The sequence below is a fragment of the Serinus canaria genome, chromosome 2, assembly GCF_022539315.1.
Source record: "Serinus canaria isolate serCan28SL12 chromosome 2, serCan2020, whole genome shotgun sequence".
Classification (NCBI taxonomy): Eukaryota; Metazoa; Chordata; class Aves; order Passeriformes; family Fringillidae; genus Serinus; species Serinus canaria.
Window position 1 is genome coordinate 109043693 of NC_066315.1, and position 25908 is coordinate 109069600.

General features: G+C 36.0%; 1 protein-coding gene across 5 annotated transcripts in view; it reads left to right on the forward strand.

Annotated features, from left to right (window-relative positions):
* ASXL3 (ASXL transcriptional regulator 3) overlaps nucleotides 1–25908 on the forward strand; it is a 126685-nt gene that overhangs the window by 45976 nt on the left and 54801 nt on the right. For 2 of the 5 annotated variants that reach the window (XM_030228230.2, XM_050970740.1), the window contains 3 exons: nucleotides 10547–10655; nucleotides 12024–12135; nucleotides 21728–21849. In XM_030228230.2, the coding sequence (XP_030084090.2) occupies nucleotides 10547–10655; nucleotides 12024–12135; nucleotides 21728–21849 (343 nt within the window). The other 3 variants (XM_030228240.2, XM_030228248.2, XM_050970741.1) reach the window with 2 other exon arrangements.

A 25908-nucleotide genomic window follows, 5' to 3' on the forward strand; every position in this document is an offset into this window, starting at 1 on the left:
GGCCAAAAGGCATTCAGTGATTATTGACTATGTCTTGTTCAGCATAGTCACTTTACTTTCCACCTTAACATTTTTTTTTTCCTAGAGGAGTAAGCTTCACCCACCTTGAAGCCAAGAATATTTGGAAGAGTGGGGTGGTTTTTTTTCATTTTATACATTTCACATTTTGTGGCAATGTTTTTCTTGGGTTTAGTACATTTTTGACTGTAGCACAGTCATTACTTCATTTTTCTAAGCATATGTATTTAAAGCCCACAAGGGTCTGTGAAATTTGATACTAAAATAAGACATCATATATATAAAACCATGGTTTCTTTAAGAAAGCCATTTTTTAACCTCTACTTCAGAATTCCTTTAATGTGGTAGGAATTAATTTTTTTTCCTTTATTTATAGTTTTGTCCTTCATGGTGATTATTGATATTGGAGTGAAAAATGAAAAATGTACTACTGCATTTTAATGAAATCAGTTAAAACTGTTAAAAGGAAATATTTTATTAAAAGAGAAAAGGACAAAAAAGTACATTCTTGGATAGGAAGTAGCTGTTAGAGAGAACTGTGTTATTTAGCCAGTATAAGAATTTGTTACATACAAAAAAAAAAAAAAAAAAAAAAATCAAATAGTTTCTTTTAAGTGGTGTTGAATGAGGAGGGTGTTTTCAGTCCAGGGGACACCCTGGCTGTCATGACTCTCTGTGACACATGCTGATTTCTTGTTCTTTTGGGATGATTTTATATTGGAAACACTTCTTTCAGGATGATTTCAAGAGATACTCTTTAATATTTGCCTGTGTCTTTCAACAACACGTTCAAAGTGCCCTTTTTTGTTAGCATTGCTTTTTTTCTTGTATTATTTGTACTACATTTAATGAAGTAAGGATTTCAAAGTTCAGAGATGCATTTACATGTATCCTTTCTTGGAGGTTTTTCTTCACAAAGAAGAAAAACCTGGGGTTTTCCCAGGTGTTAGGGAGCACAGAGAAGTGTAAACATTTCTCTATAAAACTTGTATTCTCATTTCCTTTCTGCTTGAGGAATGCTTGTTGCCATATGTGGATATCATTTTAAGAGGTGTCATGGTGTTTCAAACATACTTTATAGAAAATTCAAAGTATTCAAGGAGATCTACTCAGAAACATGGCTGGCAAAGGGTAATCAGCAAAACTAATGCCTAGAGGCATTTGAATTTCAGGAAAACTCTTAATATCTTTCAGTCTGTAGTATATAATGTACAATGGGTTTGGGTGCTTTTTATTTTCTCTTCTCAAATTTACCTGCTATACTGAGAGCATCTTATTTTCAGATACATTACAAATATTTTCAGGGAAAAATACATAACAGTAGCTCTATAAAATTCCGTTCAGGAACCCTTAAATTTTACACAGTTCTGAAATTTTTATAAATAAAATTTTTCTTGTGACAGAAAATGGTTTAAAAAAAAGGGGAAAAAGCCTGGCTGGCTTAAGGAGTACTGAGATCTGCAGTGAACTTTAGTTCATGGGGCTTTTCATTTTATTGTTTTAGAAGAGAGGTAATAAAGCTCCACTTTCAGCATGGATGAACTCCATTTGTTGTTTTGTTCTGAAACATTACTGTGGCTATTGTCACCAGGTTTGACACCATCAGAAGTTTTCTCAGGCTGCCAGCACCATGAGATAAAATAGATTTTGCTCTAGATAGCAAAAAGATTCATTACCAGTGTTATATAGTATAGAACTTTATCTATCTTGGCCTCAGACCACAGAGCACTCAAAAGGTAAGGGTGGAAATGCCAAACCTGATTGAAATGTCTATGAAAGGCCATTGCACAGGGCAGAGGGCAAGATCAGATGTGTTTTCAGTAATCTTTACCCCAAGGAAAAAAGGAAACACCAGATATACAGCAGTGCTGCAATACAGCTAAAAGGTGAAAAAATGCCTAAGACTATGCCATCATTTTCAAAAGTGAGTCAAACTCTTAGCTCCTTAAAGGCAATTAGAATTAAAACTTACATGTAGCCATGCATGAGAGCTTTGCTTTCCAAGAAACATCTGTGACTGTGTGGTCAATTAGTCACTTGCAACTGACTGTGGGTGAATGCAGCCAGTCTGGCAAACTCTTGAAAGAAAGAATCCACATTTTCTTACCAGCATACCCTGTCTTTCTGTCCTGTTTGCCTTCAGCTAGCACTTTCATTCACTCATCCACCTAGGTTTTGACATGGTGATGAATATCTAGAGGTTTATTACATTTGTGCTTTATTGTACATGTTAATGCCGTGTGACCACTGCACACAATGGCTGTATCTAGGTGTGCAAAAGGTCCAGAGGGAGATTGCTTCTTGCAAGAGGATCCTGGGATTAGTAAAACTAGGTCCTAAGGGTAGTGGCATAAGCTCCAGTATTTTTTAATTATGTGTATTCTTCATAGAAGTCTTGAATAATATTTGTACCTCTCTCTTCCAAGTTGAGCCAATGTTGTTTAATGCTTCAGAGGCAGTTTGGTAATAGAATGAGGAAACTGTTCTGTGAAAGCAGCTTCACTTCTGACTCCTTCCCTGATTCAAGTTTGGGTTAATTCAAAATGTAAAACTAGATTTAGGTGAGATTGGAAATGAGATTTCCTGCTGAGAATGCAAAAATCTTTTCATAATACCCGGCTTGAACTTAGGATCCAGGCTGAGTTTTTATACATTATTGCTTCAGATAATTTTGTACTGGAAGGATATTGATAATGTTTAGTTTCTTGGTGATGTATCACTTTAGTCAACTGTGATTCCAGCTGCTTGTAACTCCCTCAAGGCTGCAAAGGTCAGGGTTCAAGTTCATTGCTCGGTTTTTCTGGTTTAGATATTTGGGGTTCAGTATTTTTGTTAACTTCAGTGAAAACTGATAGGTAAGCGCTGCTAGATTGTGAGACAGGCATTGGGTATCTATGACAGATGTGTTATATCTGTACTGGTCCTTGTTTTTTCCATCATGCTATCAATAATCGTGCCTCTATCTCCATCTGATTTAGAAAAACAAGAAATCTCTATGACAGTTGAGGATGAAGAATGTCAGTAGAAAAGAGAATAGGTATTTTTCTCTAGCATCTTACTGTAGTTATTTGCAGTCTGTGAGACTGTAGACAAATGAGCTATACTACTTTGTCTTGTTGCCTGATAGCCTGACTTATTTGCTCTGCCCAAGATTAGCAGCCCTGTTGGTGATATTCAAAGGCTGAAAGTCAGGTACCATGTGTGAAGCATAAGTAGGACCAGAGATGTAAAAATTTTCTTCAGGGTGCTGCCCAAATGAGAACAAAACTGGTGTTAATTTTGGTTAATGTGGATAAAAATGATTAAAAATAAACTTTAAAAATGTATTTATTTTATAAATTGTCTTTTAATCCTCTAAAATACATTTAAATATTCAAGTGGGAGAGCTTATTTTAGGAATAAACCTGAAGTATGATTTATTCTGACTATATAAATAGTATTCAACCTGTATGTACTTCAGTTCCTATAAAACTTAAGCAAATAACTTAAGGCTTAAGACTTTATTTATTATGACTTTATTATTTAAATGGTTAAGACTTCAGAACATAAATAGTTTTGACAGTCACGTCAACTGTTCATATTGAGTATTCTCTGTAGTTCTCATTAGTAGTCCCTTTAAAATTAAAAAGCCAATTGGAAGCTCAAAAAGAAAAATGCTTTTTTTATTGCTCCAATTTATGAATAAGAACTTTATGTGAGAGGCTGAGAACTTCCAGCTCTAGAGTTTCACTAGACGGTATATATAAAAATAGTAGATGGTTCCCTAGCTACCTACTACCCACATACGAAGAGATGGTTTTATTGTTTAATAAATCATGTTGGAAATATGATATTTTGGAAAGTCTCTCCTTTTTTCCTTTTATATCCTGCACATCTAGTGTATTTTCATTCAGCATTTAAAAGTCAATCTCTTAATCAAATTGAGGTTCTTTCCAGAAATTATTTGACAGAAATAAGTACACTTGTAAAGATTTAGTAAATATGGTGTCATTGCTGTTTTAACATTGAAAAATACGACATGGATTAATTTCTGTACAATAAGTTAGATAATTGATGAATGCATTTGTAGTCTCTGAATAAATAAAAAGTGAGATTACATTAAAGCTCTATTTATTGTCTGATTGGGGTATTTTAATTATTTCAAGCAATGAACAAATTAACATTGCCGTAGGAAAATAAATGGAAAAAATCAAAACCAAGATTTTAATTGATTGTTCACATCAAATTTTCTGTTTGGTAATTGAAATTGGTTTAGTTTGGATTATCATGTTTAGTCTTACAATTTTTGCCACTGAAATAAGGATGGCCGAGTGCAGTTGTACCTGGAATACATAGTCTGTATATAATAGTGGCTGAGAAAGCAAATATACTGCTTGCAGTCTTCCTGTGTCTTTTGGGTTTTCAAGGCCAGGTTTTGATTGTGGGGGGCTACAGGGATGGCTTCTGTGAGAAGCTTCCCTCATGTCCAATGGAGTCAATGCCAGCTGGCTCCAAAACCTACTTGCTGCTGCCCAGGGCCAAGCCCATCAGCCATGGTGGTGGTGCCTCTGGGGTGACAGAGCTAAGGAGGGGGGAAAAACCCTGCACAACAGCAACTACAGCTGCAGAGAGCAGTGAGAATATGTGAGAGCCACAGCTGTGCAGACACCAGGGTCAGTGAAGAAGGAGGGAAAGGAGGTGCTCCAAATGCTGGAGCAGAGATTGCACTGCAGCCTGTGGTGAAGACTGTGGTCCTGAAAGACTGCACCTTGTGAAAGGGACCCACCCCAGGGCAGGGGGAGAGTGTGAGGGGTCCCCACCCTAAAGGGATGAGCAGCAGAGACAATGTGAAATGACCACAACTCCTATTCCCCTCTGCTGCTGGGGAAGGAGGTAGAGGAAACCATGAGTGAAATTAAGCCTGAGAAGTAGGGAAGGGAGGAGGGGAGGAAGGTGTTTTAAGGTTTGATTTTATTTCTCATTTTCCTCCTTTGATTTTGCTTGGTAATAAACTTGATGCTTATTTCCCCAAGTCAAGTCCATTTTGCTCTTGGTGATTATTGCTGAGTGATATTTCCCTGTCCTTACCTCATGAGCCTTTCCTTATGATTTCTCTCCACACCCCCGCTGAGAAGGGGAGTGATAAAGCAGCTTTTGTGGGCAAGTGATGTCCAGCCAGGGACAACTGGTTGGTTTGTTTAGACTAACTTGAGACGTTCTCTATTGCTGAGAACATTGTAGGTGGTTGTCAGGAAATCTTGCACTCACCAACAGGTTTGTTTTCCACTGTTTACCTGTGCTCTCTGCTTCCCTCTGTGCCAAGGGAAGGATCCTGTGGCATTTGAATATAATAAAATATCTGTGTCTTTTATTCAGCCTTCAATTCATTGGATGTCTCATGGTTGTCCCTCCTGAGCCCAGGCTGGTAGAATGTGCCTTGGCCCCAGCACTATCTGCTGCTGCAGCACTGCCAGCTCCATCCATCAAGCCTGGCAGGGGGAGGAGAACAGCTCTAGACTGGTCAGCAGCAGTTGGCCTGTTACCTTGATAAATAGCACAGCTATCTTCTCATCTTGGTATAGCTGCTTAGGTTCCTGGTGGTTTTCTGTGTCACTCCTGAGCTAGGTCACAGCCACAGTCTTGTGAGGCAGGTTGGGACATTTTGCTGACACTATATGGCTCCTTGAAGATTGTGGGAGAGCTTTTAAGAGGAGGCCAAAGGGCCTCATCACACCAGGCATCCTGTGCAGGACGCTTCAGCAAACTGTGCAGGTCAAGACATTGAGTCAATTCTACAGCATTTCTAGCTGCTGTATATGTATATATGCCCAAGTATACTTAGGGCACATGATTAACCTCAGCCTTAACCAAAATGTAGATTTATTGAAGAGATAAAGAATCACATGTTACAGTGCTGGATGGATGCTCAAGAGATCATTCAACACAAACATTGGGACAGGTTTCAGTCTATGTATCAGCCGGGACTGGTGTGTGGATGATCTGATAAAGGTCATTTTTCAACCTCACTTCTCTGTTTTGATGTTGATTAAAACATCAGCTACTACATTCACACTTTCAGGCTATCCATTTCTTTTTCTTCCTCCAGTGGCCATGAAGAACATTCATCTCCATTGACTCCGACAGCTTTTTACATATTTCTGGAAAATTGCAATTATGACTTCTTTTACTTTTCTGTTTACTGTACCACACCAAGTGGGTTTTCCTGATAAGTTTTATGTTCTTTATCTGTTGTCACTCCAAAATTGGTGTAACTTACATGCATTATGAACATATTGTTTTCTTTGTGACTTCATGCCTAGAAATTAGTTCTCAAGCCTTTTGGTTTTACTTCGTTTCTAGCAGTGAGTAAAAATTGTTGCTCCCTTGTGACTATTTATGGATGTGTATAAAAAGAGCAGATGATTCAAACAAATAAATACTGAACAAATTTATGACACCTAGGTGCTCCTCTTAGAGCAGTCATCATTAGATTTAGGGACATGTCAGGAAGAGGAGGGGGTTACACCACGTACAGTGGGGCTGAGTGGCAGAATTGCTGCCTGCTGCAGGACCCAAGGTGCCTGTCTGCAAAGTGTCAGGGAACTTTCACTGTCTGCCACACTATATTGCCTGGACAAGGCAGCTTTAGTCAATTTATTTTCCATATTTAAGACATCTTTATTTTGCCAAGATCATAATTTTTGTCTCTTGGCAAGCAGTCTAGCAAAGACTATTAGAATTATGTGCATAACCACAGAAGTTTTCAAGATTTTTCTGACAGAACCATGTGTTTGAGAAGTTTACAATATAAAAATAAGTCACGTTTTTTTATTGGTGTTTTTACAAATTTTTAATGGGGTTTTGGGGAGGGTGGCAGAGGAGGAAGTAACGGAAACTTGTACTTCCCCTACATGTTTTAGCAGAGATTGGTGTGTGGAAAGTCTGGGATTTCGATTTAGGCAACACTAGCTGCGTGACCAGTAGAGGGAGCCCAGAATCACAAAATGTGGGAGATAATTTTGGCTGGGGGAGTTGGGGGTGCAAAGTTTTATTTGATAATATGCATTCATTTTGAAGTACTAGAAGTGTATTGTGATTTTGGAAAAGAGAATTTATGAAACATTGAAATACCTGATGTCTTATAAATGATGAAGTTGTATTAGCAACCTTTTTGTTGGAAGGTTAATGAGTGTTTTGTTTTCTTTTCTTTCCTATGTTGCTGGTTGTTGTAACATCATAACATCACTTACAGAAAGTAAGTAACTTTTTATCTTTTAAACCTTTTTGCAAGTGTGTGTGGGGCAATACTGCTTGTATATGTGTATAGATGTATATGTATATAAAATAAACATACAAGCAGAAAAATACCAATCTTAAAGACTTACTGCTACAGATTGTAACTACTATATATAATTGGCTTCTAGAATACCACAGTGGTTTAAAGCAGACTCACCCAAATGATGATAAATAGTGTGAAAGTTCTGCATCTGAAGACTGTAAATGGTAAACCTATTTCTTGTGTGCAGACTATGGCAATAAAACTTGCAGCATATCGATTTAAAATATATTATGGCTCTAAAAATTCACAGATATCAAGTTACAAAGTAGAATATTATTGTATCCAATATCATTTAACTGAATCAAAGTTGAACTGATTTGGAGTGCTTTAAGAACTGGGGTCAAGCTGTGCCATTTTTGATATTCAGAGATACTTGGGCCTTGACTGCTGTATTAATACATGCCAGGAGCTCTGAGCAGAAGGAACATGTCCTCAGGCTGTAGGAGAATTTAGAAGCATGCAGTAAGTAGGTATAGATCCCTCAGAAAGTGCTCTATGATTCAGACATGAGTCTGCATCATGGGATGTGTGATTGCTGGCTTTCTGAACCACAGTCCCGTGTGTTGTGATAGCATGTTTTGCAAGCATTTCCAGCATCAGTTGTGTGTAACATTTGGGATTTTTATATGGTGTTTTAAGGATGCCAGTGCTGACAGAAGAATAGGCAAGTCATTGGTTGACATGGGTCAAAGCAGAGCTGACAAAGGACACCATGGAACTTCTGTTTGATCTGTTAGCTCAAAATGAATCCCACCCCTCAGTGTTCCCAGATTATTTTTATTTGCAGCTTAAGTGTGTTCTGTGTGGTTTGTTTTGAGCTCCTTATGGACATACCCAAGTCCAGTTTTCAAGAAGGGTGGATATGGCCCTTTGGTTGCATGCCATTAGGAGTTGCAGATACCTGTAAGAAACAAGCATAGCAGCAGTTAAGTGCTTGTTGGCTCAGTAGCTGATACGGGTTTCTTTCTAAGTCAGAGAGTAGTTTCTGTTGTCCACTTGCCAGTTGTCTAGACTTTGAAGATTAAGATATCTGCTGTGAGCACAGTAGTGATCATGAGATGTTGCCAAATCCTCTATTTTGGGTTTATTCATCCTGTATCGTTTCAATTGGCTAATGATATCTAAAAATAAGTGTGGAGTCCAGCGTATATCCATCAGAAAAGGAGGAGAATACAAATCGTGCATGCATGCACACAGAGTTTTGTTTCTTGTTGACATACCAAGTTTTTCTTCTGCTGCAGAGTCAGCAACTTCTTTCTGTCTTGCAGAGAAAGCCTAAATCGGTGATAATGTTTCACTAAAAAGATCCAAGTCTGAGAGAGTTGAAATTGCTTCACGTTATGTATGTTAACATATGGAAGAAATTACACAACCGTAACTGCTGTATTAAATGCTTTGTCTCCTTGCTTGTCAAGCATTAATACAGTAAGGAAAATGTGTAAAGAGAAGTATCCTACATATTACAAAAGTGTTGAAGTAATCGTTAAACTCAATGAACTCTCTTAATGTCTTCTGTCCCACTGCTAGCAGTATCATTTTATTTCCAACATATTTTGGTTTGTATTTTGTCAAAGTATTATATGAAAACCAAATGTGCCGCTAGTTTTATTTGCAGGGAAGGCAAAGAGACCACAAAAATGTGTCAGAATTTTCATATTGCGTGATCATGTTTACAATACCCATAAAATAAATACCTATTGCATATCTGATGTGTTTATCAACAAGCAGCATTTTTACCTGCAATTTTTTATTTTAGATGTAGTAATATGATACATTAGGTGACCTGCAATAAATAAATTATAATAGACAGGACTTCCTGGCCTGAGGGCACTTTATAGTTTAATTTTTACCGGAAGAGCAATTACCACACTATCGATCTTGCCATTAAAATAATGATATATGTACGGTAAGGGTGAATTTTGTTGTAACAGAGCCATGGAAATCAACAGAAAGCATAACCATATGAAATACAACAATTTCAATTCAGTTCCACATATTAAAAAAAAAAAAAAAAAATCAGACTTGCAATTTTCAACCAAGATTGGATGTGGTGTTATAATACCACAGAATAAGGAAGAATAATTTCTGATGAACTTTGAAGCCCTGTTCCTGGTTTATAGTTGAGTATATAATTAATCCTGAAATACTTCACAACACACTTAATTTAATGCACAGGCATTGTTCCACTTAACCAAGTGGAATATATTTACGTGGCTAAAGATAAGCGTGCGTGCAGACTGGGGACCCCAGGGAAGAAGCACAGTTTCAGACTCAGTCCCTGAGTACACCATGTACAGTAGCCAGCAAATGGGGATAAAGATGTGATAGTACATCTATAGATCTTATACTTCAATTTTTAAATTAAAATAAAATAAGTTATGACTGCTATCTTCCCCAGCATTTTTTAGATCAACTTTTCAGAATAGTATACATTTTGCTAGGGTAGAAATATTTGCTTTCTTTTTCTGATGTAAACGTGTATACAGTACAAAGATATCCCTGTCCAAATGCTCATTTCCTTTCTAAGTGTGTTGTGTTTCTTTTAAAATAGTCCTTTAACATGCATTCCACATTGGTATTGAAATTATTACCTTGAGGATGTCAGTCTCATAAGCTCTAAAACAATTCTAATTAGAAAAGATAATGTTTCATAAAAGGCACAAATGTGCTTATATTTGTGTATAATAATGCATGCTGACCATGTTGAGCCAGAAGAAGGCTTTACTATATATCACTTTTAATTTTAAATGTGTTCTTTCTGGGCTCTTTATTATTCTTTTGTTGCCTTTCATCCTATGGGATGCAGCTGCCCTTGAACTTGGTACTGTTTTGATCATTCATGTGCAGCAGCCACATTGTCTGTAACATTTTAAAAATGAGGCTTCATGGTGTTATTTATGAAGTAATTTCACATAAATATTTGGACTTTGGTTCTTTCAGAATGTGGAGCTGGTTTCTGTATGAAGAAAAACGTAATTATAATTCACAGACTTTTTGCCTCAAGCCTAGGGGACAGATGCATATGATTAAGTTTGGAACTGGCCTGTTATTGTAATGTAGATGTTTTCAGGGTTGAGAGAATTAAAAAAAAGGCGGGGGGGGATGACAAAAAAAAAAAAAACAGGCAAGCATGAGTTTTTAAAAAAATAGAACGAGGGAATAGTTTTACAAGAGGCACTCAATCTTAGACTGCACAATTTTATTTTTCAGTGGAACCTCTCCATTAGCTTGCCTGAATGCAATGCTTCATACTAACACTCGTGTAGGTGATGGAACATTCTTCAAAATCCCTGGGAAATCAGGACTCTATGCTCTCAAAGTAAGTTTAAATTTCGTATATGGATTGTACATAGAGCTATTAATCCATTTTATGAATGTCTCAATAGATATAAAGGTAAACAGATTAGATTCTTTGGCGAGGAAATGACCTGATAGTCCTTCTAACTGCTTTCAGATGTCTTTTAAAAGGATTTATAATGAAAGTAAACATTGAATGTTTTATCCTGGAAAGCATATACATGTTCTTGAATTTGGCACATGGTATAAAAAACACGTAGCTTAGTTAAAATGCTGCTTTACGGGAGTTGTTCACAGTAAGGCCTTTGTTTTAGGACTAGTGAGCTCAAGAGGATCACTGACTTTCTAATTAAGTAATTGTATTGATGTTTCATTTTTGAATAGTGAAAAATTATTTGCAAGTCTAATGTAAATCAGCTTTTAATTCAAAGGGTGCATCACTGCTTTTGAGAAGGAATATAATTATAGTGATAGAATTTTGCCTTTATTCTATTTATATTCCTTTTAAATTCCTTTTTGTTATGGTATGAACATGATGTTTATTGTGGGTGGAAATTTTTTCTTGTTGTACATGATCAAACTTAAAGGAGTTTCACAATAGAAGTGAAATAATGTGAGGCAGAGATGAGAAAAAAGAAAGTGAGATTATCTGCTTGGCAGTGTAAATGTAGTCAACTAAAATTTTGGGCTGGGGCGAAGGATCTTTTGTAATTTATGACAGATGTATTTGATGTAAGGGTATAAAAATATAAAAGTAAATAAATTTGTCAGCCCCTGCTAACTAAAAATTCTGAAATACTTGAATATTTGAAATTGAATTAATAGTTTTCAGAGCTGTCTTTCCTAATTTGCTAGAACAAATGCTGTTGTTTTTCTTTAAATCGGGAGATATTCTTGGCACAATTCCAGGAATTCACAATCACTCCCATGCTTGTGAGCTCCAGGTTGCTTCAGCTATTTGAATTCAGGAAACAGGCAAAGGCAGAAAAGAAACATTAAAGGATTTGTGTTTTGCTGCAGTGTTGTAGACACTCAACTGGAAAACCAGGATTTTTAACAGCCACACAAGTCTGTTTCTGTTAAAAAAAAAAAAAAAAAGAAGAAAAAGTGGAAGATCTTGCATTTTATGTGACTTTTTAGGTTTTAAAAAGAGCATGTTATGACCTCACAAAACAGCTTTTTTGCTTTTAGTTTGCAAGTTTTTTCATGAAAGTCTGTTTTTTATGGCTCTCTCTAGAGTAACTCACAGGCGTATTTTATTTTATTCTTGGTTTTTCTGAAATGTAAGCATGAGAGTACACTGCAGTAATCTATTTTCGGAGATGCAGCAGGATCATGATTGATTTTTTTTCTTGTTAATTTTATTTTTATTTTTATTTTTTAACTGTAGAAAGAAGAATCAACATGCCCTACTGATGGAACATTGGATTTAGGATGTGAATCTGAGTTAGATGGCACTGAAATGGCTGAGACAAACAATAATAATGGAGAAGAAAATGGTGGTAGGTGATTTATTCTCAATATTAAAGGGCATATTTTGGGAAAAAAAAAGTATTGTTTTCTTCAGATTTTCATGGTGTGATTTCTAAGCAGTATAAATAATCTTTTGTACTCAGTGGAACTATTTTGAGTAACTCCCTCTCTTTTTTGGCCTTATGAAGGAATCAGGAACACTAAGTGCCTTTATTTGGCTTAGGGTTTTAAAAGACAGAATAGTGATGTTTGGTGTATTTTCAGTAGGTAATTTTTTGGCTTACATTTGTTTGCTTAGGGCCCAGAGCTAAAGAATAATTTGCCTTTACCAGGCATCAGACTGGCAGTTGTCAGATTCAGACATCGCATTGATTTCTGTGTGGACTTGTGGGGTTGGTCCCTCAGTAGAGTTTTGGGCAGAGGACAAAGGTTTGTTTTTTTTTTTTTTCTTTCAGGCAGAGGTACTTCTGTTTGCCATCATCACATAATAACATCTTGAAGTATCAGATGCTGTGCATTTTTTTTTTCCCTCTAAAATAATGGCAAACTGAAACAATAAAATAACTTTAAAATGGCAACCTTAGAAATATTTCTTTTCATTTTTGAGGGTTAATAATTATTCATAAGGAGAACATCAGTCACCTAAAATTACTTTGCAAGTAGCAGAAGTGAATATTATTATAACTACACTCATGTAGTGATTATAAAGTGAATGCTTTATTAAAAAAATCTGACTGTCCAGGACTTCTGAAATTAACCTTTCCTTGATCAGTTCTCTTCTGCTGTCCCATCTCAACCTGTCCCACTGCTGGACTGCTGCCTGCTGTTTTGGCTTACTTGCTATATGGTGAGACTGTGTCCTGTTTACAGCTAGGACATGAAAAGGCTCAGCTCATGTTGTTGTTCTGCTACAGACTTCCTTTTTTAGGTTGAGCAACTTACTTAGCTCCCAGGCTGCACCTTTACTGGACTGATACTGCAGTTTTTGTATTGCTCTCCAGCAGCATTGAAAAATCATAAAGTGTTCAGTGGTAGGAGTAGCAGAACTATCCAAGGCACGTTGTGGGTCTGTCTAGGACTGAAGTTTTGAAGCTCTGTGGAAACCAAGGTCCAGAATCACTAAATGTCTCTACTTCTTCATTTTCTTTGATACATGATGTCTATAAGTTAACAGACTCTACATGTGCAGTGGTTTGATGCTTATGTAGTGTATGCTATGTATGTAAGTGAACTTAAATGTTCTTTAACAATTCCTCTTTGATACTCAGAAAATTTGTTGATGCACAATTCCTGAAATTGCAGGAAGAATAGAGCAGTAAAAAGCAGTGTAAATACAGTTACAAATACAAAGCAAAAGTTGATGTTACTTGTAATAAACAAATAAAAATGATGGCCAAAAAAAATGGGTGATTATTTAGGAGTGTTGGGATGTAAATGGGATGTTATAGAATGTAAATAGGGTGTCATAATTCCAGAAGTAGAAAATTGCTGGGTTTTGACTGGGAGCAGGCTATGTACTGTTTTCACAGTTCACAGTAATAAAAATAATTATAGCACTTCTGATAACATAAAAGAGAAGCTGCAAAAAATTTAACATTTTGAAATAGAGCAATAAATTACACCTGAGCATTAAATTACACCTAGATTGATTTTAAAGCTGAGAATTTCCCATCATTTTTCATCTTTAACAAATCTTGGAAAACTGCAATATATTTTGAGAATAGGACATTTTAATTTTTTTGTTCTGCAATGGATATCAATGGATATATTAAAAAAAAAGTAACTGGGATAGCAATAGTGAGTGTCTATTGCATATAGAAAGGCCAATGCTTGATATGATCAATTAAGAATTAAATGCAGTATGTATTTAGTAAATAGCATATCAGTCAGCTAGAACAGGACAAAATTTTGCCAAACATGTTTGATAATAGCTTTTCTTGAGAGTGCAAGTTTGTTGTTAAGGGTATCATTTATATACTCTTAGAATTCTGATTTCATTTACAGTATAGAAGGCTTGGCTTGAAAATAGGATCATGCCCAAAAAATACATCCAGTTTTTGGTGGATTAAAATTACAAATTATTTAATCTGCAAAGTCATAGGAATCACCATCCACAGTAGGCATTTTGCTTTGGAGGGTGTGATTTGACCACTCTTCATTCAGTATTTTTTGTCTATGTCAATAATTTTTTGAAAACTATCAAATCTTTCTAATTTAAATTTATTTGTAATAAATAATAAGTGTGAGACTTCTTTTGATTGCCTTGTAAATTATTGCAGTTGAACAGCATGAATTTTTTTAGACTTTCAAGCAAAAAAAAGAGGTCATATTTATGCAGCAGAAATATGTGTTCAATAAATCACTATATCTGCAAAGCATTTAAGAATCACAACAGAAAATAAATTGAACATGAATGAGATGCTTTTGCTAATTAGTCCAATGTAGTTCTTAGACTATAATTCTGATAGTACTGATTAAAGAATATAGGCAGAGATTTCCCTTTGGGTATAGCACTAGCTAAATGATTACGAGTGTATTGCATTCATTATAGCTGTAAGAAGGAATTAAGGTAAACAGGAAAGGATTTATAAAAGACACATAAGAAGTCCTGAGTGAACAAATACCTCCTTTGTTCTGAGGAATTTAATAGGGATGGTCTCATTAGTTTATGAAAGGTGAGGTGGTGACTTGATTGGTTTGTAAATATTTGAAAATAGTTATTTCTATAGAAAATATTTGGTCTAACAGACCAATTACACTTTTCACACTAGAGCTGGGTTTTTTTTTTCTTTCCAGGAAATTATTATGTGGCATAGAAGTAGCATTTAGTTCAGTGCAAAAAACACTTCATCAAATTCTCCGACCTGTGTTTTAGAATATGTGTGATACATATGAGGATGGGCATTGCTTACACATTGAATTCTTAATTGCCCAATTGAGTACATTTTTATTTGTCCTTTTCCACTCTGATAGAGTCCAGAAGCCACAGTTCTGACAGAGTGATCAGAAATTGTTTAGCAAGAGTTTACAAAATGCCTCTTTAAATGTAGCTGGAAGCAAAAGATGAAACTGTAAGCAACAGCCTCAACCCATTTCCATTTGTGGGCTTTTAGACCACAGTCTTTCAGAATAAAAAGTACCAGCTGACACTCAGACAGAGAAGAATCACATCATTCCTCAGCAGGCACATTTTTCGCAGTGTAAATGCAGGCTACTGAACAATTTTACTAGCATAATAATATAAAAATTCCTAACCATTATAAACACATGACTTGGCAAAAGCTATTCCACCACATCAGTATTGCTAAGTAGACAAGTAGAATGGTCACACCTCAGGATTTTGCAGATGCTGTGGAGAATTTTTCTTTCCCCACCTTCTCCAAAGGCATATGTTAAAGAAACTCTTTATGCTACAGTTGATTTTGTTTGGAATGGGATTTCTAATTGAAGCTCTGTAGCAGTCCCATATCTTTAAAATTCCATTTTCCTCAAATACAGGGGTTGCATGTAAAGATGCTGTGGGTAAAAGAATTAAAATCCCAATTACTGTTGCCTGGGAAAATGATGACTATAATATCCTTTTGCCCATCAATAGGATGTTCAGTTCTCAAAAAGCATTTGTCCCTAGGGTTTCTGAAGCCAGGGCTAATCCATCAGCCACGGAGCACAGTTGATTAAAAATGGTCTTGATGCGAGCCAATGGAATGCACAATGATGTACATGTGGAGGAGACAGTAATTCCTGCTACAGCGTGACTTCCCTCCCCACCTCAGCCCCAACAGGGCTTCTCATGAGTGCCCAAATACCATCAACGTGTGTCTCCTCTTGAAACACTTTGGTTTTCAGCACTTCCTAGAAGTGTATGTTCTTCACCTGTGAGCATGAAATGGCAGAGTTAATTCCTGAGGTTAATTCCTTAGTTAATTTTCTTAGAGATAGCTGACAAAATGATGGACAGCGGAGGATCATGTTCATGCTGAATCCTGAAATTTTGCTTTGTAGCTAGTGTGCTTTTGAACACCTTGTGCTTTTTAGACTAGGAAACCCTAGGATAACTCTATACCAAAGAGTGTATATTCACCACTGTTTGAAATCTGAGTTCCCATTTGGATATTCAGTTCCTTTCCAGGAATGGAATTCCTGGCGATTCAGTGAAACCTTTTACTGTTAGCATCTTGTCTCTTGGGAATAATATTGGAAGATTCTACTGAAAATGTTTGTGACACGTGGCCACATCTGGATGTGAGCTAGATTCTTCTAAAAGCAGAACAGCAATGAAGTAACAGCTCAAACATAGCATTTTGAGTGACACATTAGCAGGAGAAGTTTTTCACTTTGCTTAGATTTTTTTGGTGTATTTTTCTTTCATCTTCCTGCAACTATAAAATAAAAATATGGTACCTGGGACTGAGCTTAACTTCTTTTGTTTCATTACCGCTTGAAGGGAGTCATAAGAATAAGAGAAGATACTGTGAAGCTTAAGGATGTTTCTCATTTGTTTTTTTTTTTCCTGTACATTAGTTAATGAGGTCTAAGAAATTTGTGGCTTAGTGATGACAGGCTGTATATTTTTAGTGGAAAATATTGACTTGCTTTGGAATAAGGATTCGCAGTTTTCTAAGTTTCGTGAAATGTTTGGGCTCAAAAACGTGCTGTTAATATAATGGGATTCAGTGCAAGCTACAAAGCTGACGTGGTATTTGATGTCTTTTTCCAAAAGATACTATTCAATACTATTTGTTAATTCACGGTGCTAGTATTGCTTTTCAGAAAGAATATTACAGTCACTGTAGTACCCTTGATGTATACATCTGTTTTTGCTTGCTTTGGCAAACTCATACAATTAACTAACTCCCAAACTGGTTTTCATTTTCAAGAGCTGATGGCAACAGCCGAGTTCTGAATAGTTCGGTTTTGGCAAGTTGGGCTCTAGAGATCAAAGAGTGATGGAGGTGAATTACTCGATACATCTGTGCTGGCAAAGTGCAACTATTTATGTCAATACAAGTATAGATCTGTGTCACCCAAAGAAAATATTGGATTTTATGGATATTTTAGGGAGGGATATTGTGTGTATGTTTTCCTGAGGGAGTGCTCTCTGAAATTTCCTATCTCCAGAGTGTGTGCATACATTTTATGCTTGAGATAGACTCCAGTCTTTAGCATATGGCTACAATATTAATTTATGTTTTGTAATGTGGCCATTAGTAAACAATCCTTCTCATCTGCTGTGGTTACTTTAAAAAAAAAAAAGAAGTGGGCTGCTGTTGATTTTGCTGGTTTGATTTTAAATCAATATGATCTGACTGAAATAAAAATTAACTGTGCAGTTGATTTTGGGAAAATAAGCCCTTTACTGGGCAGGAATTTCTCCATCCATCTAGTTACAGATCTGTTTACAGTTATTCCTAAAAACTTTCAGTGGCAAGGAGACACAATAATTTTTTGTTGTGTTCCTCAAAAAATTGTTTCTTTGAAGAAACATGTGTTCCAATATGTTTTACATAGGTGTCCTTTATTGGGTGGGGAAGGTAAAAGGTAATAAAAAAATCACACAGATGGCCTGTAAAATTTGAAATTCAAAGACAACATTGCTGATTTTTATAAATTTTAACCTTTTGTAATAATTAACAAAAGTAGTCTTGGAAAAATGGAAGAGAGGAAGTTATTTTAAATGGAGTTTACCAAAAACATTTTTAACATACTCTTTTTGCTACATAATTCTAATTCTATCATTCATGTTAACAGTCTCTGAATACTCACTAAGGAGGTCTTATCTTCAGAAACCCAGCTGCTCTTCCAGCTCATAACCTAACAGTTTACGGCTTAATAGTTGCTTTTGCTTTATTCCTTCACGTGGTCCTGGCCCTTGAGGAAGCCAATTTAAAGAATGGAGCCTAATTATTCTCCACTAAATGGAAATGCCTCCTGTAGGCTTAAAACCACTCTTGTTTCCCTTTTCTACTGTAGCAATAATGGTGAATCGTCTTTATTTGCTACCCAAATATTTTCCCTTTATCTGTCACATTCTCTCAGAGGTTTTTTTTATCCCCTCCCCAGCACCCAGTTTATTTTTAGCATTCTTTTCTGATACAGATTTTCAAGTGAACGTGGATCTGATAATATTCATGGATCTTCAGCACTTATGGAAGAAGTGGTTGCAGTTTTCCAAAGTTATATATATGTACAAAGAACATTTTAAATTTGTTTTTCTTTTACTGTGGTTTCCATAGGAAAAATGTCTGTTTTGTTCTTAAGGCATTGGTTTTTTCACTAGGATCATCAATGGTGATTTCACTTATATATCTTTCTGTCATATTTTTCCCTTTCTTTATGTCTGACCCATTCAGAGAAAAGCAGCTGGACTTTGTCCATAGAAATTAAGAAATAAATAAGGACAATTTTATGTAGTCATAGGCATTTTAATGCAGTCACACTTTGGCACAGATTGATTTAAATTGCTAAGTAGCAGAACATGTTTTAAAGATTAAATTTATTCATTGTATCATATTTGTATTTAATTTCATACAGAAAAAACAATTCAAATTGTTTTTAAACAATATCTTGATTATCCTCTAAATAAAGCCTGTATGTCAATTTTAGTATTATTTTTTGCTAATAAAGTCAGTAGACTGTATAAGTTATTAAGCAGTTGTATAATTTACCACAATGTATTGAGATTTTTAATACTTATTCCTTCTGCTTTTGAAAATAGGAAATGGCATTTCTTACTTACTAGATAGTTAGGTTCATAGTTATGTTTTCTATCAAGCTGGTTTTAAATGGAAATGGAAATTTAATTAAAACATAGAAAGTGACATTTAAAATAGTTTCCTACTATCTTATTATTTTAAGCTACAAGGTATATGAAGAAAAATATAACATACAAAATAAGTTTTAGAAGGGAAGCATCATTTGTTCTAAATAAATTAGATTGAGTTTTTCTAATCACAGTGTCATTTAAAATATTCTAAGCAGCATATTTCAACCTCATGTATCTTTAATAATGAACTGCAGGAAAAAGTCAGGATTTTTTCAAAACTCTGAACAAACTAGTTTTGGATTGCACTAAAGAACTAGCCTGAAGTGAGGTATTCTTGCTGTATCTGTAGGAGAGATTGCAGTGATGGAAAGCTATTTATTGTTTCAGTGGGTTTCAGTTCCAGTTGTTTCACCCACTAGAACAGTCCCGGTTTCTTGGTTTAGCTTTGTTATAAAAGATTCAAAGGAACAGAGGCAAAATAAACCAATACACCAATATTTTATGAAAATTGAAGTAATTATAGGAATTAAAAGTAGGGCCTCTTATAAATTCTGTCACAACTCCAGGTTTATTGTTAAAAGAGAAATGAATTAAAGTAAAAAAATAATACAGAACTATGCCTATTTTTATTCCTGCTGCATCATGACTTTGATTTTAATGGTTGTGGTGTTGAGTATCATCAGATAGTTGTCAAACCTCTTGAGGATGAGCTTTATCACCAAAATAAATAGGGGAGACTCCTGGATAACGTCCTAGATCACGATAATGAAAATCTGAATTTCCCTTTTCAACAAGAAGGTAATAGGAGTTGCAGTCATTCTGGGGAGCAGGAATAGGTTTATCATGACAGGTCACGTTGTATCTATCCTGTTTTAGGGGGGGCACTTAAGTTTACCAGTTTCCATTCTTTAGGGATTTTTTAATGTGTTCTCCTCTCTTGTTAGCTTTGTGGTTTGTGTGCACATGCTGTTTCTAGTTTTTTTTTCTTCAATTCTTAGACTCTCAAAATTTGCCAGAACACAGTAAAAAAAAAAGGTTTCTTTGAAGGAGAAGACAAATCTGGGCAATTTGAAATGTCACGTTTTTATTTTCATGTAGGTGTTCTTTGTTTCAGGAGCTTAGCTGTTGCAGTGATTTGGATTATATAAACCAGCTATTGTTTGTTTTCTGCTGACACTTTGCAGCTCTTTTACGTTGTCTTATTTGATAGTAAGCTTTGCTCATCATGTGGAAAAGAATGATGCAAACCAGGTGATTCTGTAAACTCAGAACCTGTTTTGTGTTGCATCTTCTTTGTGTATTTTGACAAATCTGCAAGTCTAAGAAAAAAAAAGACAAAAATCAGTTATAAATCTTATGATAAAATAGCATTTCTCTTACCTGGTAATGAAAAATTATCTAATATGTAATCTAATATGACCTCTTGGCATATCCATCTTGGCATAACAGCAGTGCCATAGAGTGTATTCTCTCTTCCTGAGGTAAGTATTAATTACTTTTTCTTTCAGTGCAAAAAAAATGGTTTGCTGTCACATGCATCTTATGATGGCCATTACTTATTGATAGCTAAATTGTCTGACTTTTTTGCTTACAAACACAAATCAAAGAACATTACAATGTTTCTTCTCAGAAACATTGCTAAGGGCACAGGACTTAGATACTTCAGGTGTCTGCTCATCGCACTGAAGGATGGGCAGAGAAAATAGATTAACACTGGGCTACATTATTTCTGGCACATGTCTGTGCCACTTCTTTGAGTGTATTCAGACTATTCTGGTGGTGTGAAAGTATGGCAAATCTTGGAAAAACATTTACTGCTGGAAAACATTATAAAGAAGGTATGTCAACAGACAAACCAGCTTTGAACGCTGCTTGAAGGCAGACTTGGACTGAGTCAGCAGAGTAGAATGGAAGAAAATCTGCTTCATTTCTGGATGCATACTAATGCTGGTTTAGCTGGGCAGTCTGAGGTTAGTAGTGAGAGTAATAGTAATGCAAGGCATTAAGAGTGGAAAGGTTTCTACAGCCTTTTCAGTTGAGTTTTTTGACCACCAAGACTAATAGGATCCTTCAGCTATTCTCACAGCTTTCAAATCTGTTTAATAAAGCTGTTAAAAAAATCATATTTTCATTTATTTTTAACCAGGAGACTTTTTTCTGTGTCACACACAACATTTATTCAAGAGGCTGTTTAATGCAAGTCCTGTAGTATTTGTTCATTAAAGCATGTATTATTTAGAAGGCTGACAAGTACAGCAGCATGTATTACCTGACAAGTATAGCAGCATGTATTACCTGAGAGACCAGAATTCATCTTGGAGGGTATTCCAGTCTACCCATTAAACAGCAAAGTGTGTTCTTAGCTTTGCCAGAGGCACTTGTAAAATAGGTGAGTCTGGCTCTTAAGAAGACATTACAATCTGGTATGAAGTTACATATATATTAATCTTTTTAGATTCAGGTGTCACCAATATCTCTTGTATAAATGCTCATTTGGATATCTTATAATCTATTAAAATGTGTTGATGAGGAAGGTAGTTTTTATCTAGTTTCTGTGTGAAATCTGTTAAACTATTTCAGTTACCTTTCAGGACCTGAAAGGCAAAATATGCAGGGCCTCCTGAACTGCATAGAAAGGGTATGATGTGGTACAAATATGAGTGAAGCAGTATGTTTTCATAGAATATGGCTGGATTTTCTAATGTGGACCTCAAGATCAGCTGAATTTTCTGCAGCAAGCTTTTTGTTTTTGAGGCATTTGCTTGTGTTGGTTTATTTTTCCGTCCTTATGACTCTTGGAGAAATAGGGAAGGTAACCCCCATAACAGTATTCTGATTTTTTATTTCTTTTTATAAAGTTTGCCCAAAGCAGACATCTGAGGAAATGTCTTCCAATCGTGATTCAAGCCTTACTAATGCACCGGTGCAAAGCAAGCTAGTATCTTCCTTCCAGCAGCACACAAAGAAAGCACTTAAACAGGTAAGCTTGTATTGACTGATCATCAGTTGGCTTCCCTTTAGCATCTCTGTCATTCCTATGTGAGTGGGATGTCAGCAGAATTTCAAGAGGCTACTAAGGATTTTTAGTGCTATGTTTGGGGGCGTTTTTTTGGGGGGTTTTGCTATGCTTTTAGCGAAGGTGCAGTCCTATTTGTCGTGAGTTTAAAAGGGTTTTAAGTGCAGTAAGCACTTAAAGTCAATTTCAAGTAAGCAGAATTCTTTATATTATCACACCCCTGCTTTTCCTATGTAAGCATTTGTGTTGAAAATGAGCATTTTATGTGAGGTTAAAAAAAATTTTAAAAAAGCATTTTGAAAGAAGTGCTGCAGATAGGAAAGACTCTAGGTATACTTGTTCAGTTTTTCTTTATGATCTGTTAACTATTTTTTTTTCATACTGAATTTGCTACTACAGAGTATGGAAGTGGGATTGGGTTATTTTTTAAAAAAACTTATGATTTGGATGATTTAGTATCCATGATAAGTATTAAAGCTTGCAGAAGCAGCTGATTATTCAAAGTCACCTGTTAGCTGAAAGCATGATAATGTGAAAATTATTTTCCAGCATTGCCAAGTTAAATCAGCTTACAGCCAGACAAATGAAAAATGAAAGGTAAAAAGCTAGAATTCAAAAAACCCCTATCATGACCTCTTCTCCATTTGGAGTTGCGACTTTTCTAAAGTGTTAGGATAATGAGGTGATGTAATTTTTCTCACAACTGCTCTCCTAGTTATGCTTAATGAAGCTCATGTATTTCATGGGGTAGTTTATTGCTGAGTTCTTTGTTTAGACTTAAGTTAAGCAAAGACTGTGCACATCTCCTCTAAACACTTTAGTTTTTGGTTTTAAATCCAATAAAATTCATAGGTGTTTATCATTCACATAAGGTTATGTTTTATTTAGAGGCTTTGAGGACTGAAAAGGATTACTAGATTGCAGTCTTACATGTGTTTGTTCAGGAAAATTGGACAGTGGGCACAAAACAGCTCACTAACCATTAGGATAGTTGTGAAAAATTTACACTTCTTGGAACTCTTCTATACAGAGTTCTTTTGGGATCTGTGAACTTCCCTAGGGGTGGAGGGAGTAGGCAAAGGGGAAAGAAGGGAATAAAAAGAGCAAAGCCACAAATGATTGAACTTCTGTAATTGTTTAAACTCTACCATTTGTCATTTAGCAGATATGTAGCATTGAGAATAATTTTAAAAAGGCAAATTAATCAGAATAGCTTAATTAATATAAAAAGTCATAACATTGATGTGAATCTTTGAAAACATTCCCTAAGGCAGTAGAGTTAAAGCAACATCAGAAAGTTAAGTAATCGATAAAAAGAAATTAGTTTTAATTAAATTGATGGTAATTAGATCCTGTACTTCAGAGTATGAGAGTAGCATTACAGCTATCAGCAAAATGTTTTCACTATGCACAGTGTGAGACAAATGGGCATTTGTATAGTGGGATAGTAGTTTTTTGCTTTGTTTTCTCTTAAAATTTCAGGTGTTGGCTACTGCCATATATACACATTGCAGATTTGTTTTGGTATTGTAGTAGAAGTGAATAAACCTTAACAGTGATTTTATTTATAAAATTGCTGTTGGAAATTTATTCTTTTCCTTTCCAATCTTTCAATTGCTTTTATGGATGCATAATACCTAAAATTCATACAAAGAACCTGTCAGGCCTTTGAATACAGAAGAAACTTTTAGACACACTATGTAACACTGTTACAACCAACACAAACTTACTGATTCCATTCTAAAGTAACAGAGGATAAGCCATCACCATACTCTCAGCAAGTGCTTATAATATACAATTTTATATATACTGTATATAATATACTGTAATGGGGGTCTTCCTTAGCTGTTGCTTTTTATCTACTGCAAAACAGTCTTCAAAGAATGAAAACCTACACATTAGTTTTCAGTTTCCTACTCAATTTATTTAAAACCAGGGGGCTCTTCACATTACTTTGATCTTGTGTGTATTTGTTTTGTAACCTCCAAAAATAAAGTGAGAGGGAAGTTGATAATGTGCAGTTCTGTTTGAAGATCTGAACTGGAAATAGAAGATATTCTCTAATGTTTATCTACTTATTAACCACTCATATGTAATTCTCTTTAAATTATTATGTGATGGATTTACATATGATTTGCTTTTTTTAATGAATTCTGGAGCTATATTCAGGGGTTTAGATTGCAATCTCCTGTTTGGCTTGTAACAGCCCACATTTCAGGGTGTTCTCATGAATCAAATTAGTCACAATGCTGCCTTTCTTGAGCTCTGCAAGGAGCATGGAGGAAAGGGAATTTTTTGGGTTTGATTTCTCCCAGGTAGCAGTGGATTTGGGGTGTTTTGCAAGGACTAAGGAGGTTTACAGTTGCAGTGGATTTTCATAAGCTCAGTGTCAAAGATCAGCCCTTATGTCCTCACTTTTCAAAGGCTGGGCTGCCATTTTGGTCTGGAAACTTTTTAGCTTCACCACCTTCCATGGTGTCCTTGTTGGGAAAGAGAATTTGAGTGCTTTACCACTGAGTGTGTTTCGTGCTTCCCTTTGGTTTCTGACAGAGTTTCAGTTTTCTCTTGTAAAATGCTTTCACTTTGGTCTGAGTGTGATGTCCCACAAACCAGTTCCTGTTCATGAGGGTATAGACAAGAGCCTGTGGTGTAGAGCTGCCTTTTATGCTTGGCTTTCTGATGGCAGATTTTACAGATTTCTGTTTCCCTTGTGCTATTGGAAGTGCTTGGGCATTTGTGCCCAGCTGTTGCTGATCTTGTACCTTTGAAAAGAAGGCCTACGGCACGCTGATTTCCTATCAGTACTGATCAGTTCCCTACTGATTTACCTCTTTTCACACTCGAGAGTTTTGGCATGCAGACCCATGTAAGGACCTCTTCCCAGGAAAGTACTGAACTACTCCTGCATCTGCTAGCAGTGGTACATGGTCACACTACTGTGTGCTTTATTCTTGCTCTGGACAAGGCTAACTCCAGTTTGGACATCAAGTCATGGCATAGTATCTACATGCTTCTGTCTGGTCCAGTTTCTGTTCCATTGACTTGAGGTGATACTTTTTTTGTGGAAGTCTTCGCTGTATACAGATTTATCTTTATCTGTCAAGATGTTCTTGGAACATTTCTCAGAAGAAAGGATCATACCTGCAAACTGGCCTCACATAGGTAACACTGAGAATGTGTGAATATCCAGGACATTGAGGTGGTGTTAGTGTCTGTTGGACTCTGATAGCCAAGTGTAAGAGCACCTTGCCCGTCAGTGTACCAGGTGTTCCCTGGGTCAGTACCAAGAGAGGAGAAAGAACTTGAAGATGCGCTCTAATGGTGTCTGGGATGATAGTAGACCTCCCAGACATGGAAGAAAATCCTGCCTCACTTTTGGCACTTTGGAATCAGCACCAAGAAGGGTACCCATAAATTTTCTTTTGGGAGAAGAGAAGGATACTCCATTCAGACTCAGGATCTGAATAAAGAACCAGGACATGTCTGAGACTGTGCTGGGCATCCAGATCTCTTTGTAGAGACAGAAACTCCAGAGACAGCAGCCAAGTGGGTTTGGGAGGAGAGAAGCTCAGGAAATAAGGGAATCAACACAAGGTATGTCACTGCCATGGTTTGTTTTGTTTTCCTTAACTTTGGGCTTTGTCTGCATGCTTGGTGGCTGGGTTCATATATGTGCCACTATATAATTCATAAAGTGGGTAGATGCAGTTTTTTAATGAGAAGGAAGGCACCCATTTGTAGTATTTATTCTTGTAATAGAAATGGCAACTCCACTCCCCTTTTTTTTTTTTTCCTGTGGATGCTGTCATGCCCCAAGCAGTAATAGAGCAATGGGGAAGTTAGGGTTTAGCTCATATATTGCTTCTGAATTTTAGGATGTTAGATCTGTCCAGCTCCAAATAATATTTCAGGCTGACATTTCTACCACAGCTGTAATTCTTATTTAGAAACCAACCTACAAGACACTAAATTTCAAGATGGTCAACACTGTAATTTAGCCCTGATTTACCCAAATTCATATAA